The sequence below is a fragment of the Globicephala melas genome, chromosome 1 (assembly GCF_963455315.2).
Source record: "Globicephala melas chromosome 1, mGloMel1.2, whole genome shotgun sequence".
NCBI classification, from domain to species: Eukaryota; Metazoa; Chordata; class Mammalia; order Artiodactyla; family Delphinidae; genus Globicephala; species Globicephala melas.
In genome coordinates, this window is record NC_083314.1 from 111,847,215 (window position 1) to 111,864,906 (window position 17,692).

General features: G+C 35.1%; 1 protein-coding gene across 2 annotated transcripts in view; it reads left to right on the top strand.

Moving 5' to 3' along the window:
- The window catches only part of SELENOF (selenoprotein F), a 38,171-nt gene that overhangs the window by 4,159 nt on the left and 16,320 nt on the right, over window positions 1-17,692 (top strand). For both annotated transcript variants that reach the window (XM_030866129.2, XM_060303208.1), the window contains one exon: window positions 5,142-5,309. In XM_030866129.2, coding sequence (XP_030721989.1) covers window positions 5,142-5,309 — 168 coding nt within the window. The remainder of the gene's footprint in view (window positions 1-5,141; window positions 5,310-17,692) is intronic.

Below are 17,692 nucleotides of genomic sequence, written 5' to 3' on the forward strand. Positions count from 1 at the left end.
CAACAAAGACCCAATGCAACCAAAAATAAACAAATTAATTAATTTAAAAAGAAAGGCACTGTACTGGAAGCAGTATAAAATGATTTTATGTGTTATTGATTCTGAGACACCACACCCCATCCCCTACGCCTACCCCCTTTTCTTCACAAGTTAACATCTGGATTGGTCTTATTTCAATGGGTGGCACAAGTGTCAGCATTTTTGTTATTTTTAGTGGTACATACAATAATAGTGTATCATGGATTCTGTGAAAGGTGGTAGTTAATAACAGCGGTTAAGGGTTTTGAGGGCAGGCCAGGATTAGAATCTTGATGCTGCCATCTAATGTTCGTTGTATTGTCTTAAGATAGATTACCTCAACTGTCCTAAGCCTCTGTTTCCTTCTCTATAAAATGAGGATAATACTCCTTTCATAGGGGGATAAGATTAAATAGAATAATGATGTAAAGTGTTTAGCAAAGTATCTGGTGCTTTGTAAGGGCTTGCCATAAAGGCTATGTTTCTGGTATTGTTTTCATGGGGTTCGTCTATAAACCCATGTATTTTGTCTCAGATTTGAAATCCGTTCAGAATTATTACATGAGAAACCTATGAGTTTTCTGAGTAAAGACTGGTTAAGAGACAGATAATCATGTGAATGTATAAGTGTAATAAAATGTATAGCTATACCAGGCTTTTGCCTGAAAAGGTGATGTTACATAATAGTTATTACAGCTTCCCAGCCAACAACCCTTATGTTTATAAAGAACTCAGTAATATCAGAAAAATAAATCAGTGACTAATGCAAAGGACTCTCTTAGCCTGTCAATCCTACTTTGAATTGGAGAAGTCATAAACTGTTAAGTGGTTATCCCAATCAGGGTTATCTCACCCAGCCCTTAAAATCTATGTCTTTCTTAGAAGGGTGGCTAATTATTTTAAAATTTAGGAGAATTTCCTGGCGGTCTAGTGGTTAGGACTCCAAGCTTTCACTGCTGAGGGCGCAGGTGCAGTCACTGGTCGGGGAACTAAGATCCCACAAGCCACATGGTGTGGCCAAAAGTAATAATAAAACAACAATAAAATTTAATATTTGGCCTTACTGTGCGCATTTAAATGCTGTTCATTACTTTCTGATAGTAAAAAGGTGGGTGGGCATAATTTATAATTTTGAACTCTTCTATATTATTTAGAATTTGGTACTTACCTATGAAGTGCTTAAAAATATGTTCTGATGTTCTTAGATTCAACGCCTTAAGTCTGCAAAACCAATGATATAAGAGAAAAATGTAGTTCACTCATGGAACTCAAGATACATTCTAGGGCTTTCCTGGTGGCGCAGTGGATAAGAGTCCGCCTGCCAATGCAGGGGACACGGGTTCGATCCCTGGTCTGGGAAGATCCCACATGCCGCGGAGCAACTAAGCCTGTGCTCCACAACTACTGAGCCTGCGCTCTAGAGCCCGTGAGCCACAACCACTGAAGCCTGCATGCCTAGAGCCTATACTCCGCAACAAGAGAAGCCACAACGAGAAGCCTGTGCACCGCAACAAAGAGTAGCCCCCGCTCACTGCAGCTAGAGAAAGCCGGCACACAGCAACGAAGACCCAACACAGCCAAAAATTAAAAAAACATAAATAATAAATTTATTTAAAAAAATTTAAAAGATACATTATATCTCCCCTACGCTTATCTCTATCCCACGTCTAATATAATGACTTAAAAATAAGTAGTGTTTTGTAGTTTTTAAGTGTGCTTTCACAGTGGAAGGTGGGAATAATTCTAAAATTTATTAAGTACTCACTGTGTACTGGGCAGGATACAAGATGCTTTCTGTACTTTTTCTCCTTTAATCCCCAAAACTTTGTGAAGTGGTCATTATTCCTATTCAGAAATTAAGAAGTAAGGTTGCTCTGTGCTGATATTTGAGTCAAGATGTCATCAGACTCAAATACATGTTTTGCATGTTCATGCTACCTGTCACTAGGTGCTCAGTAAATGCCAGAATAAAACCAAGTATTATGATCCCATGATTATTCATTTGAGATTCTTGATTTGTAAAACAGCTTTGGTAACAATTTCTTATGTTTGTTAAGCAGTTCACAGTTTCAAAGTTATTTTATTTTTATTGCCTGTTTTAGTTACCATGGCTACAAAACAAATCACCCTAAAATTTAGTGGTGTAAAACCATTGTTTATTTTGCTTTCAAATTTCTATGGGTCAGCAATTCAGACAGGGCACAGCAGGATGGCTGTGTGTTCCATGGTGTCTCAGACCTCCACCTGAGACTGAAAGACTAAAATGTGAAGGCTTTTTACTCACATGTCTAGTAGTTGATGCTGGTTGTCAGCTGGAGGCCTCAGGTGCTCTCTACATGGGCCTCTCTACATTCTCTCTGTAGTTTAGGCTACCTTACAGCATGGTGGCTAAATTCCAAAGTCGAGTATTATAGAGAAACAGATAACAGCACCTGCAAGCACTAGCCAAGCAGAAATTGTTTCCTTTTTTATGGCCTACCCTCAGAAATCATGTAGTATCCCTTCCTTTACACTCTGTTGGTCAGAACAGTCACAAGCCCCTGCCCAGGTTGAAGGGGAGGGAACATAGACCCCCACTCCTCAGTGGAGGACTGCCAGTCACACGTGGGATGATGTGTATATATTGGTGTGGCCGTCTTTGGAAAAAATAGAAATTAACCTGTGAAATTGATCAAGCAGATCACTTTACTAGTAAATAAATTACTCAAAGTGCTAGTATAGTAGCAAGAGTCTTAAGTCCCTCCCACTAGACTGGGATACTTGATCTATTTTGATATATTATGATATACAGTCCACATTTTTACTGAGATAAGGTAAAAGATGTATGTATATGGTATCAAATTAGGATGTTGACTTACTGTTAGGTCAATGGGAGGATCAGCATTTTGGAAGAGTATGCCAGCAGTACTTAAAGTTTTTCACATTGGGATATGCCTTTGGGTTTTAATCTGCATGATTAGTCAGCTGGTGGGCCAAATCCAGCAAGCCTTGTTTTTGTAAATAAAGTGTTACTGGAACACAGACACCCATTCATTTATTATTGTCTGTGACTGCTTCTGTGCTGCAGTAGCTGAGTTGAGTAGTTCCAACAGAAACTATATAGCCACCCAAGACTGACATAATTACTACGGGGCCCTTTACATAAAATTTGCAGGCCCTTGGTCTAGAAGATCAACCAGTCACAGTCAAACAATCTGAAATTCCCCCTACTTGAGGCTGTGGTTTTGACCAATTCATTTGCTTAACACACAGGAAAATTAGCACAAGTGCTGGAAATACAGAGAAATAACTTAATGCTTGCCCTTGAAAGAGTTCACAATATTACCGGGAAATCAGACAATCCTAGATTTACATAGTACAGTGTCATGAGTGGTGCTATTTTACAGCTGTGCATAAATTTCGTTCTCAGAAAAAACAATGGCTAAATACTGGGATCTGATTTTTTTCAGAGAAGGCTTCCTAAGAAGACTGATATACCAATCGGGTTCTTAGAAATAAGTAGAATTTAACAAGGTGGAAAAGTGTAAAAGAGCCTTAGAGTAGAAAAGTATGAGCAAATGTCCATTTGAGTAGGGGTTTTATATTCTCAGGTACTATAGGAATTCATTATAGCTGAAAAGTAGAATGGAATTGGAGACGTAATGAGAGATATGAGTAGCTGACCATTTAATCCACTGAGGCAGGAAAAGATTTGAGAGCTCTTTAAGAGACGGAATTGTCAAAACTTGTTTTTTTAACAAACAAGTTAATTGACTGATTGTAAGAATGGTGAAGAATGTGGAGTCTAGGATGAACTGACCGGGGCAACTAGGTGGTCAGGGAAAATGGTGTCATTTTGCCAAGATACTGAATACATGGGAAGGAATAGATTTAAGGAGAAAAGATGTTTCACTGTTGGAGAGTTTGAATTTACAGTGCCTGTGCAACATCTAAATGAGATCTCAGGTAGGCTGTTGGCTTTGGAAACTTGACACTTAAAAAGACTTGGGAGTTTTCAATAACTGAGTATTTGAAGCCATGGAAAAGATGCAATTCTCTATAGAAAGTATGCAAAGCAAAGAGAGAGCCAAGAATAGAAATGGGAAACAACATCATTTAAGAGATAAATAGCAGAAGAAGGAGAGGGAAAGCCATGGAAGAAGCAGCTGGAGCAGAAAAGTTTTGAATGCCATTGCATTTAGTGATTTTTGGCATGTTTAGCTGAGTGGTGTGGTGGGATCAGAAACCAGACTGTAGTAACAATTCAGAAATAACAGAATGTGGGGAGAGCAGTTAGAACTATGGGTCTTGGGTACACTGAAGGTATGAGTTATCAATGAAAGTAAATCCCTGTGGAGATGGCAGAAGACAGAAATTAAAGCAGAGGTACAGGTATTGACCTTAGACAGATGTAGGTATACCACACTCACTGAGACATGAGAGGAGAATGGATAAAGGAAGAGAATAGTTTTGGAAGCCTGCTTTTGCGAGTCATTCTGTTTGGTTACTTTACATAAGTCATTTCATTTAATCTTTACTGAACTCTATTTTATGTGGGATGCTTCTTGCTTTATCAGTGAGGAAATTAAAACTCAGGGAGGTCATCTTGCCCAGAGTCACACATCTTGTAAGTGGTGGAACTGGCACCTAAACCCCGAAGTTTTATTTTTGATGTGCTCCCGCTCTCCCCAACTTCATCCCTTTCTGTACTCTTCCCCTGCTAGATGTGAATGAAGATAAGTTTGTAGGGTGTAGTAGGGACCTAGAAGTTAATGTTACTCCATACATCATATGAACAGGTGCTAAGTTCTTAAAATAAAATGGAAATTCATTTTTCTTCAAAAGATATGTAATATATATATCATAAAGAAATAATATATGATCTTTTTTGTTAATCCATGTTTTAGCCAAGCTGTAATATGACAAATTTTTAAGAAAAAAATTTGTTGAGGATGTGGGAAGAACCAAAGCCTCATATAAAGTTATAAAGTATAAAAATAATTAAGAATTTGTCTCCAAATGAGGCATTTCACTAACTGTCTTTAATGTATTAGATTTTGACAATCCTAGTTTCTCCTTTTTTGGAAGCTTTGTGATGTAAACATGAAGTTAAGGGGGTTTTTTCCCTCATTTTTTGTTTTCAGGTCTCTGCGTTTGGGGCAGAGTTTTCATCAGAGTCTTGCAGAGAGTTAGGCTTCTCCAGCAACTTGCTCTGCAGCTCCTGTGATCTGCTTGGACAGTTCAACCTTCTTCAACTGGATCCTGACTGTAGAGGATGCTGTCAGGAAGAAGCACAATTTGAAACCAAAAAGGTATTGTTTTATAGTATCTCTCTTCCATTATATGGTTTAGTTTAGATAAGGTAAAATGTTAAATTGCTTAATCAACTTAAATATAAAGAAGTCTTTAACTTTTACATTTTGTAGTTTTAGAAACTCAACTGATTTCTTGCAGACCCATTAGATCAATCAAAGCAAATAGGGAGGAAAAGTATGGTTACAGATTGATAATACCATCCTACCATGGTTGTCCAACAGAAGGGAAGCAGAATTACTATAGCATGCCTAGATTGTAAATCTATCCAGTCTTCCTAACTTCCGGCCGCATAAAGCCAAAGAATAATTAATTAGATGCTTTTATTCATTTGTAATAAGAACCCAGTCTTATAGTGAAATTTGAGATGAAAATAAAGCACTTATTCTCTGGCACATAATTGTCAACAATAAATTATAACTTCCTTTTTTTTAATAAATTTATTTAATTTATTTATTTTTGGCTGCGTTGGGTCTTTGCTGCTACACGCGGGCCCTCCAATTGTGGCGAGTGGGGGCCACTCCTCACCGCGGTGCGCAGGCCTCCCATTGCGGTGACCTCTCCCACTGCAGAGCACAGGTTCTAGGCGCACGGGCTTCAGCAGTTGTGGCACGCGGGCTCAGTAGTTGTGGCCCACAGGCTCTAGAGTGCAGACTCAGTATCAGTGGTGCACGGGCTTAGTTGCTCTGCGGCATGTGGGATCCTCCCGGACCAGGGCTCGAACCTGTGTCCCCTGTGTTGGCAGGCGGATTCCCAACCACTGCGCCACCAGGGAAGCCCTAAATTATAACTTTTAATCTGGTTAACAAAGAATATGGTCTGTTAACAATTTGCACATCTATAACTAATGTTTCCTGATACCTAATCTCACCTTTAACACCTGAGCACAGCCAGGAATAGGTAGTTCTAACAGTCCAATAAAATCTGCTACTGTTTTACCCACTGTTCAGAATAATAGTAAACTTGCTCAATTTTTAAATCTTTTCATTAAACCCTTAGACTTCTTTAATTTATAAAGTAGACTGAAAAGGTCATTTATATCATCCAAATAAAGCTGAATTAATGAGGTCCTTGTGTTTGAGAAAAAAAATATTAGCATCTCTCTGCTTTGTTTCCTTTTAATATTCTCTTTCAGTTGTACTTACTGAATCCTGTTTGAGGCATTATGGTTTGTAAAGCTTTCAAACAGTAATTGTATCTTCTCATTATTAGGTAGTAAAGGTTTACTTCTAACACTGAGTACAGTTTTCTAGTTCTGTAAGAAAAACAAGCTGACAAGCTTTCACCATGTTAGTGTTCAACCAGAATTTACACTTGATTTCTCAGTTGTAAACCTGAAATTCCTGTGTCCCACAAATGGCTTCCAAGTCTTCCATGTTTTTCATTTTCTTGGTTCACATATACCAATGATATATTTTAATGTTTAGAAAATTTCCATACATATAAGTTAGTCTTTATTGCAAGTAAATAAAATCTAAACAAGTTTTTAAAACTTGATTTTAAATAAATAGATTTAAGACCTAGACCTAACTAGTTTAGTAGGACCCTTCCCTCTTGTTTCTTGTTTCGTTTTATCAATGACATATTCACATGGGACAAATTGCTGAAGTGTGATTCATCCTCTCATCTTTAAGCTATTATTCTATGGTCTGTACGACTACTCAACTAACAATGATTATTTGTGAGACACCAAACTTACAAGGATTGAATAACAAAGGGTGTTTTATAATAAATTATCACACACCCGCTTTGTAATTAAGGGTAAGTTGAGAAAGTCTGCCCTTTGACTGATACCAGATGTGCCTAAACTGTAAACCAAGTGCATATAAAAGCTTTTACTAATTGCCCCTTTAGTAATTCTTTATAGTATTACCAGTTTTATGGTATAATTTTTTTGTTTTTTTGCCATGCCGTGTAGCATGAGGGATCTTAGTTCCCCAACCAGGGATGGAACCCGAGCCCTCTGCAGTGGAAGCACGGAGTCTTAACCACTGGATCGCCAGGGAAGTCCCTGTGGTATAACTTTAGTGGAACCAAACTTCTTCAGTCACACACTTCGCAAATTCATTATATTCCTGTTCAGTTTTCATTATTAACTGAGCTATGTATTGCTTCTTCAGCAATAATAGTAGGCAAGTAGTCCATCATTTAATATATGCCTAACTAATTACAAACTGAAATAATTATTATATCTCAGTGCAAGTGAGCCTGTATCCTAATGTACCTTTTATACTGTACCCATTGTTTTTTTCTTAAGTCCTTGCCCATAATCTGTTAAGATGTACTTCTCATTAAGCATTTGCTAGCACAGTGTTGTACAAAATAAATGAATGGTTTTTTTTTTAAATAAGCCTAGTGGAACTAGAACACTTAAAATAGTACTGGAAATAGAAAAGTAAGGCATGTCAGGCAAGCCTCCATTTAGATGCAAAATGCATTCACGTATAGAAGTGGTACTTGATTTAATCTGTACAGTATTGCTCTCTGGATTATTGGTACATAATTATAGGTAACAATATATATAATAGTTTTTCTGTCTCATTCAACTCTGGCTTAAGGCTTAATTTTGAAATTATAGTTTAATTTAGTCCTACTTTAATAAAAGTAAAAATATGCAGTATGTAGACTAGTGCCTTATATCAAAAATATTAAAAATACTTAAACATGGCCGTGTGTGTGTAAGTCATTGGGAATATAAATTCTTTAGAAGAGAAAAATTGTAGTTTATATGCAGGAATGTTTTGGCAATTTATAATAAAGAAATGTTACCTGAATACTCATTTTAGTTCTTGCTTAGTTGCATGCTTTATAGGTCTGTCCAGGGATGAGGCTAATCATTTTTCGAATGTTTACTCATTCAACAGGCTGAATTTAGCCTTTGATAGGCAGAAGCATAAAATTTGCTGTTAAAAAAAAAAAAAAACCTTATTCATAATAAATGCAGAAAATGTCTTCAAAATCCCTTATTCTGCAAATAGATATTCCTTTATTATTTTTATTTGGTCTTATTTCTCTCCCCCCACCCCCCATTTTGATCATAAAGGACCTAAGTAAGCATCACAAATACTACCTAGAAGGAGATTTTTTTGTAAGCTATTTTACTACTGTTTTAACTAGTTTTGCTCATAAATACATACCTAGGTACAGTTTACAAACATTAGTAAGGATGTTGACTGAATTATGAGGAGCGTTCTAATTTGTAGCTTAAAGTAAAAAAAGGTAAACTAATGAAAGAAAAAAATATTTAATTCTTGGTGCTATTAATATTTACTAAGTAGGATAAGTGACTTCAGCTTTTTATATATAGAATCTTAAGATGGAATGGGAGGGACCATTCTTCTTTTCACTACTGACTGACTTTTTCCTTGTGGTGGGAAAACATAGTATTGATAACAGCCAGTTCCTTTTCCCACCAGAAAAGGACTAATTCTTCCCCATTTACAATTTTGAAGTATTTTAGACAAGGACTGTTACTAGCTCAAGTTGGGTCACTAACCAGTTATTAGCTAGGATCATGGAATAATGTAAGAACCTTTAGCTGCCACACTAGCTATGTGGGAAGTTGCACTAGGGAGCAAGTGGATGAAGCAGCTCTTAGGTAAAGAACAGCCTATTTTTTTTTTCCCTCAATTTCTAGAGTAAATCACTTCTCCTTGAGCTATTTTAAAGATTTAGCTCAAGTGTCCCCTATTCTGGGAACTCTTCCCCAATTTCTCCTCCTTACTCACTACCCTTGGCCCTTCCAAGTTATGTTAGCTACACCTCTGTATTCCCAAAGCACCTGAGGATACCCTTGATTTGCACTTATCACCACTATATTGTATCTGTTGTTTGGCTTTTTTTCTCTCCCAGTGTTTCATGCTCTTTGAAGTCTGGAACTATGTTTTATGTTTCTGAATCCCCAGCCTTTAGCTTACAGTATTTCATAAGTTTTTGTCCTTGAATAAGGCTGTTTTTACTAAGAACAAGTTAAAAAAGGTCATTTTTTTTAACTATGTTGAAAATATACTTGAACTTTGTAGATGCTTGTTAAATACCTTTATCATGTATTTCACTTATATATCCTAAATATAAAAAATAAGAAAGTTTGTCTTCATGATTTCAGTCATCTGTTAGTAACACTAATTGTTCATCTAACTATAAATATAGAATTTTCATTTCTGTATTTTACTTATAAGGATACCATAAGCTTCCCAAATCTATCTAAAAAAAGAGATGTTAATAGCACAAATTTTTAGTATTCCCAGTCTGATCACAAACATTAATAGATACTTTTTCAAGGAGTACATGACCATCCAGTTAAAAGAGTTTCCTGGGATTTTCCTGTGAGAACAATCAATCAAATCATTTTGATTCTGTTAAGAATTTCTTAACTTATATTTCCTAAGGGTTATAAGATTAAATGTAGTATTTCAATAAATGGGTTATTTTTCTCATATTTTTATAATCTTCCCAGTTCTGTGAATTTGAACTTAATTGTCAGCTAGGTGCTTTTATTTTCCTGTCTCATTTAACTTTTCATATCTTAATGATTTCAGCTTCTTCCAGACATTGTTACTGTAGAATTTTTGTATTTCTCCTTAGTTAACATGCCCCTATTTCCTTAGCTAGTACCTGTTCTTTTTAATATCTTATAGTCCCAATGCTTTTTTCTTCTTCCAGATTATTTTTATTTAATTGGTTTTTAGTACTTTCTATTCTTTTGCGTTCACACCTACTTTATCTGTGAACTACTATTCTGAAAGTTTGGCTACTTACCGAACCAGAGTACCTTTTGGGAGAAAAGAATCCAGTTAGCCGAATTACTTATATATATGAACCAATAAGCAACTTATTTCAACTTAATTTGCTGTTCATTCAGTCTTGATTGTATTGGGGGGTGGAGGGGGGAGTTTAGAGTAGTGCTTAAGAGCACAGGCTCTGAAACCAAACTACCTAGGTTCAGATCCCCTGCTACTCAAGCTGGTAACTTGGACTAATTACTTATCCCTCTGTGCCTGTTTCCTCATTTATAAATTGGAGGTAATAATAGTTCCTATATCCTAAGGTGGTTTGAGGATTAAATAAGTTAATATACATACACTGCTTAAAATAGTGCCTGGCATATAATAATTACCAGGTAAATACTTGGGGCTGGTGGTGATGACAGTAATAGTAGTAGTATCTGATTTGCTGATGAAGAAAAAACAAGAAAGAAACAGCAAATTTGGAGAACTCAGAGGATAGTGTAATAATTATTGCTATTGGAAAAATAGGGTAAAAGAAAATAGATAAGAGATATAACATGAACTATTAGATGTACCAGTAATAAAAATTTGGAACAAAATTTTCTATTATTCCACTTTCAAGCTCTTGGATCAGTTGAATCAAGAAGAAATATCTTATGATAAAATAATTAGTAGTGCGAAGACTTTGACCATTTGTAATTACTTGCTTATGTGCAGCAAAATACAGAATTATGTCAAACATAACCCTAGATTTCAACTTTTTGAGTCCTTGGCTGACACATTTTTAATAAGGAAAATACTGCAAATTTGTACTTTAAAAATGTGTAGCATTTTGATCATTTTTAAATGCCAAATGAAAGATTGCATTTGAAGAGAAGAGGTTTTGCTACTAAAAAATATTCAAAACCATTGATAAAGTGGAGCTCAATTTTTAATCTAATACTTAGTAACAGATTTCAAAGGTTTAAGAAAATTTCGAAGAGAAAAACTTAGAACTGAATTCTTTTTTTTTAAACTCTACAGATTGAGAAGAGATTTCTTTTGTTTGAATTTTGGAACATCTTGGTCTTATTCACAGAATATCAGTAGAAACCTAAGCTGCAGATCACCAAATTATACCATTACTGGTTCTGTAAAATACCTCAACAGTTCAGGTATTTGATAAAAGGATTTTATTTACCTTAAAAATCTTCAGTTTTGTTTTAATAATTACATTGGCTCAGCTTTAAGTGTTTATTTTACCTTGGTTATGTACTAAAGTGGTTTACCTATGTTATCTATTTAATCCTGACAACAGTTCTATAAGGTAAATACTATTACCCCTGTTTAACAGAAGAGGAAACTAGGGTGTAATATGCCCGACGTTACCCAGCAAACTGGTGCCAGAACCTGGCTTCATCTCAAGTCTCTCTGACTCCAGAGCCCCAAGTTTTTAAACATCGACACTGTTTTGCCTCTCATCTTGAAAATCTTAACAGTAATACCTACTTCACAGAGTAGGAAAATGAATGAGTTAAATGTAAAACACCAGACAGGCTTTCTGAAGGTCTGCCCCTTTTGCATTTATATTTAACAAATTTAATAACACAGTCCCATTACTAGTTTCTGTTTAAAATTACCAAATCTTTACTCCTCAGTTTACCACAGACTTTAATGGCTTCCATTACTTGGTGTTTTTGAAGAATATGTTAATGAGTTTGGCTTTATTGAAGGCCCAACCAAACATTTTAAGTAAGTCACATAATTTTTCTTATTTCTGATAAAAGAGCATTGAAACATTTTGTTATTTTCAATTTACATGGAAATTCTGTACCCAGCTTTAGAGTAATTTAAGTCAGCTTAAACAGCATTATGCAAAACAGTGGCAAATTTTAAGCTTTAGCCTATCAAAAGCAGAATGCTACTGTGTCTAAAACATAGAAGGATGAAATGGAGGTTAAGCTAACTGCGTGAAATTGTAGTTGCTAAAGAAATTTCACACTTGCTTAAAATAGCTTCAGTTTTGTAGTGTCGGTAGCATCAAATACATGAATTGATTTCTTCAAAGGAAACAAGTGTAATTCAACAGATTATTCTAATTATAATATAAAAACATTGTCCAGAAAGAAGCTTTAAAAAAAAACAAATCTGAGTAATGTTTGGCAACAGTTCAAATTCAGGGTGAGAATCACTAAATAAGACTCCTGAGTAGCAACAGTAGTAAATAATGACACAAATATTTACTTAATAGCTACTAACATTCATTAAGTTCTTATAATATAAAGGTGCTGTTCCAAGACTTTACATGAATTAACTTGTATAATCCTCACAACAGCTCTATGAGGTAACTACCATTATCATCTCCATTTCATAGCTGAGTCTGGGGCATGGAGATCTTGCCTAAAGTCATACAGCTAACAAGTAGCAATAAACATATTTTTGTGTCATATATTTGTGTCATATATTTGTGTAACAAAAGTTTTAAAGTTTCTTTTGTGCAGTTTATTCAGTGGACTGAAAATATTATTTAAATTTATTTTTTATATTTTCTAGATGTGGCATTTCTCTGTCTTTGATATGAAAACTAAATGTAGTCAATTTTTTTAGGTATTTACAAATCAGGATCAGCTTCTATGTAAGCATGTTAAAACATTGTCACCTTTGCAGATTGTAATATTTAAAAGGGAAATAAATCCTTAAAGTAATTCATAATCTATCTCCAGGCTGTCTTACAACTGCATTTCCTAGACATACCTACCTCAGAGTCAAAATAAACTTTCTGTTTATATATTGAATATTACTTCTTACTATAGGTTCTGAGAATGCCAAAATAAGACAATAGTCACTGTCCTGGAGGAGATGAAGAAATAGACATGGAAATTGGACTACTAGAATGCAGTTGGCAGGATATTCTGTTGGGCTAAAGCATGATATCCAATGTTATAGCTGCTTAAAAAAATTAGAAATAAAAAATAAATAAAAGTTGGAAGGAGGAAGGAATCAGTAAATCTCTTAAAGTTGGCATAATCAAGGACTATAGATAGAACCATATTAATCACTATGGAAGTGACCAGTAGAAGAACTAAAAACAGTTTAAAAGTTATTGAATGAGATAGGAGGCAAAGGAAAATTTTTACTTCTTCTTTTATACCCTTCTGTACTGTTTCCTTTTATTATTTTTCCAGATGCATTGATTCTTTCAAAGATTCAGTGAGATGTGTGCTGTAAACAAAATATGTGGTATGAAAGCACGTAAAAGGAAGGGTATAACCATTTGACAGGCCAGGTAAATATTACCACTTGCTTATGTAGACGTTGATGCTTATAATAAGTTGGAAAATAATTAGGAGAAGGTCGTCTCTGGCAGAAGGAAAAGTAAATGCAAAGATACAGGGTCATCATGAGAGAGATGGCTGTCTAAAATAAATCAGATAGCTTATTATGAGGAGAGATAACGATAGGTAATTAAGTAGGTCCAGAGTGCCTTGATAAGAAGTTTGGACCCTATCCTGTAGTCAGGGGACAAAATATAAGGATTATAAATGGTGAATTGACATCAGATTTGTATTTTAATAACTTTTGTTGGTGTTGTGAATGATAGTTGACAGGGCAGAGGGGAATACTGTTGCCAGAAAAAGAACTTCGATTGCCAGTTTCCAGAGGCAAGATACAGGGGCTTAAGCTAACACACTGGTAGTAAAAATGGAGAAGGGACAGATCTGAAATAGATTTAGGCAATAAAACTTACAGGATTTTTTGACTGACTGGATTGGAATGGGGAAGGGATGAGTGAGGATGCTTTCCAGTGTTCTTATTTGAGAAACTGCTAACCCCAACATAAGTCTGCAAAGAACTTCCATCTAACTACAAGGTAGCCCCTTAAGGCGATGGCGGTGGATGGGAAAAGGGACAGCAACAGAGGATAATTTTTAATATAGCATACAACGCTTAGCTCCAAACTGCCTTTTCAGTTTTCTTTTTGAAGAAATAAGTGTTAAGTTTTAATTTAGCAGGCCATGAATTTTATCTGGTACCATAGTCAATTCTAAAATAGATAGTATACTTGTCAAAGAGTGCACAAAAAATAAAAATGTGTGGAATGGCCTAGTTCTTTTGTTCTAATTTCATATTGTTGCTCTTAATTTTTGTGTACTGTTTAACTTTGGGATTATTATGGCTTTTTTTTGTATCTGTTTTTAAAGTTAAAATATATTAGGTGATTAATTTTAATAGAATAAAATCATTTGAGCCAACTCTTCTTTTTTATTTCAGATATTTGTAACCTTTCTTAAAGATAGTAATAATTGCCCCTTTTTTTATGACAAAGTGTTCAGTATTGGAGTGGTAATGGGAACACTAACACAAAGAATTGAATTCTCTTTTGAAAAGCAGGTTTTCCTGCCATATATGGCACTTTCATGCACATTTTTTGAGGCTATTGAACGGTTGGATATTGAACTGTATTTTAACAGGATCTCAGTTTTTCAAGTTAACAGGGATATACGTTATAATTTTCAAACATTTAGGAGCAAAAATACACTGAATTTTTTTTACCATTTTCTTTACTTACACATGTTACCAAGGGGCTAATTTGTTTTATTTTCAAAACTGCTTACTAAGATAGTCAAGCTTAGGGTCATTTTTACCATTCTTTGGATATTTTGGCCTCAGGAAATATAGTGGCATTGTGTCAAGTTATTTGTTTATATTGTGTGATATTCCCTAGGTATTAGTAGGATTGAATACATTGTTCCCAAATGATACCCTGAATTATTCATACTTGTAGCTGAAGTATGTATAGGAATGTGTGTGTGTCTGTATCTGTGGGTGTATTTGTTTCCAGGTGAAAGTCTAATAGTTACAGTCTTAACCTCTTGCTGATGAAATTCTCTTTGTTTTAGGTATATATACAAATTCTACTTCTTATCACAGTATTGAAAGAAGCCTCGTTCTTTTTTTTTTTCTCAAATTTCATAGTTGAAATGGTCTAATTTAGATTGTGGTGATGTCAGAGAAACATTTTTATTTTATTTATTTTTGTACATTTTCATTGAGCTTTTTAGTGGAACAGTAATTGTATCTTTATGGAAATATTCCCCCAGTGTACTCCTACCTTCTTTAGAGCCTAATTTAAATTAATGTAGATATTACCTTGCTTGTTTCTAGTTTTCTCAATCTCAAGTCAGACATGAGATTCAAAGAAGAATAGCAATTTAATAGTGTAGTAGAATAAGTTTTAAACTTAAGGATCTTCTTTAGGCACAGTTGTTTTATATTTTTTCAGAGTTTGGTAGAAAGTACCTAAAAATGAATAGTTTAATCTCAGGGGTATAATATTAGAGCATTATTTACCAGCTTGGTTTGCTAAAATTGTAAAACCCAACTTATTTCCCTATTCCTCCATATTCATTCATCGTTCCTATGTAAGAATGCCATCAGTCAGTGTGTGTATGAAAATGTTAATAAATACACTATTTGCTTTATACACTTAAGGTGACAAACTAAAATCTTGACAAAAGCTTACTGTAAGATTACAAACTATTTAGTACCCTGGTTATTTGTCCATGTGTAATTGTAGCTTTTTGTTTCTATCGCTATAGGCACTTTAAAAAATAAAAATCACAGGGCTTCCCTGGTGGCGCAGTGGTTGGGGGTCCGCCTGCCGATGCAGGGGACACGGGTTCGTGCCCCGGTCTGGGAGGATCCCACATGCCGCGGAGCGGCTGGGCCTGTGAGCCATGGCCGCTGAGCCTGTGTGTCCGGAGCCTGTGCTCCGCAACGGGAGAGGCCACAGCAGTGAGAGGCCCGTGTACCGCAGAAAATAAATAAATAGATAGATAGATAGATAGATAGATAGATAGATAAATCACAAAATACAGGAATGACCTTGATAAATAATGAATTAAAATTTAAAACATCAGCAGGTCACTAGACGTAGTTTTAGATGGAAACATTTTCCCTGAGAATTAACTGACTAAATTTTGCTAAAAAAAAATAGCTTCTGCATGATGTGTTGATATTTTTCCTCTACCCAGATGTATGTGAAAGGAGTAAAGTTGACTTTAAGAAATTACACTGGATATAATTAATGTTTAAAGAGTGGTTCACATATACTTGAACATATCATAATAGGTTTTCATTTAAGATCTCTAAATAATACCTAGCTTTTATCATGTTATAGCCATACTTACTTATTTTTAAATTCCTACATTTTATTTAAGAGCAAGGCTTCAGAAGACCTATAAAATAGTTACTCCTCAGATCTGAATTAGTTCAGCAGTCAGAATTTTTCCTTTTTTTCACCTAGCATTAGATCATTTTCATCATATTGCTACTTAATATTCAAAGTTTTTTCAGTTTTTTTCTAAAGTTTTGCTTTAAATAAAAGAGGATTTCAAAAATAAGAATGTATGGCTGCAAGCAATACTTCATATGAGAAGAAAAAGAGTATTGCAGCATTTGTCTTGCTCTGGTCAGTGTTTACCTGGTTTACCTTTTAGAATTAATTTGGTTAGTCTCTTGAGCAAAAACCTCTACTGTTTGATTGTTTTGTAATTTTTGCCTCATTAATAGTTGAGTATAGTCCAAGGCACCCCTGGCTGCCCTTTACAATCACTTGGGTAGCTTTAAAAGTAGTAATATTAATTAAAATACTGATGCCTAGATCTCAACCCAACTATCCTGATTTACTTGGACTGGGATGGGTTCCAGGGATCAGTAAGTTTCAAAATCTTCTCAGGTAATCCAAGTATACAATAAGGGTTGAAAACACTGCTCTAAGGTCATTTGAATTTGAAAGCTTGAGAAATTTTGAAGTGGCTCTTCTAGTAACAGAGGAACAATGAATGATAGCCCTAAATAGGCTATCAGGGCTACCTAAAGCTCTATGAAAATGGGTGCACACCTTAAACATAACCAATAGTATGAAAGAAAATATTATAATATTCACTATTCTTACTTACTGAGCATCTAAAGAATCCAGGCGTTTTGCATGTTTTTGTCTTTTTTTTTTTTTAAACTCCATTTAGCAACTCTGGAAGGTAGGGAATATTTCTTGTTCAGACAGTAAACTGAAGCTCAAAGAGAATGACTTGCTGCCTTTAAGTCACAGAACCAGAATTGGACCTGCATACACATTTGATTTTATAACTTAAGCTCTTTTCACTGTACCTTAAGAGATAAACTGAGGTATATGAACATTTTTAATAGTTTGAGCAAAAATCAATTCAAATTGGGTAACACCAAACTAGAAGTGGTTAGGAGCGCCCCACCAACAGGAATTAGGAACAAAACATATGGAGAAGATGCAGAAACAAAGCAAGGAAATTTTTTGATTGGCTATAGCTTAAGTGGTTGCCTTAAGCCTAGTTGGCTGTTTGTGATTGTTTATTTTAGTTTTTATTTCTTAACTTTGAAGCATTTATAGGCTTAGGTTTGGGTTTGGTTGCATAGGCTGCTAATGCCCTAGAACCACCTCAGTGTGATGGCCTCCTTGTTTAATTTAACAATACCATGCTGTATGAAAATTTGATATTTAGTGTGACTTAGTTTAAATAATTAGCTATTTCAAGGTTTTCTTACTGTCATGTTTCTTCAGAGCCATGGATGTCATCACCAACAGAAATATATTAAGTGCTCAGTATTGGAAAGTAGTAGAATATTTCTGACTTGGACCA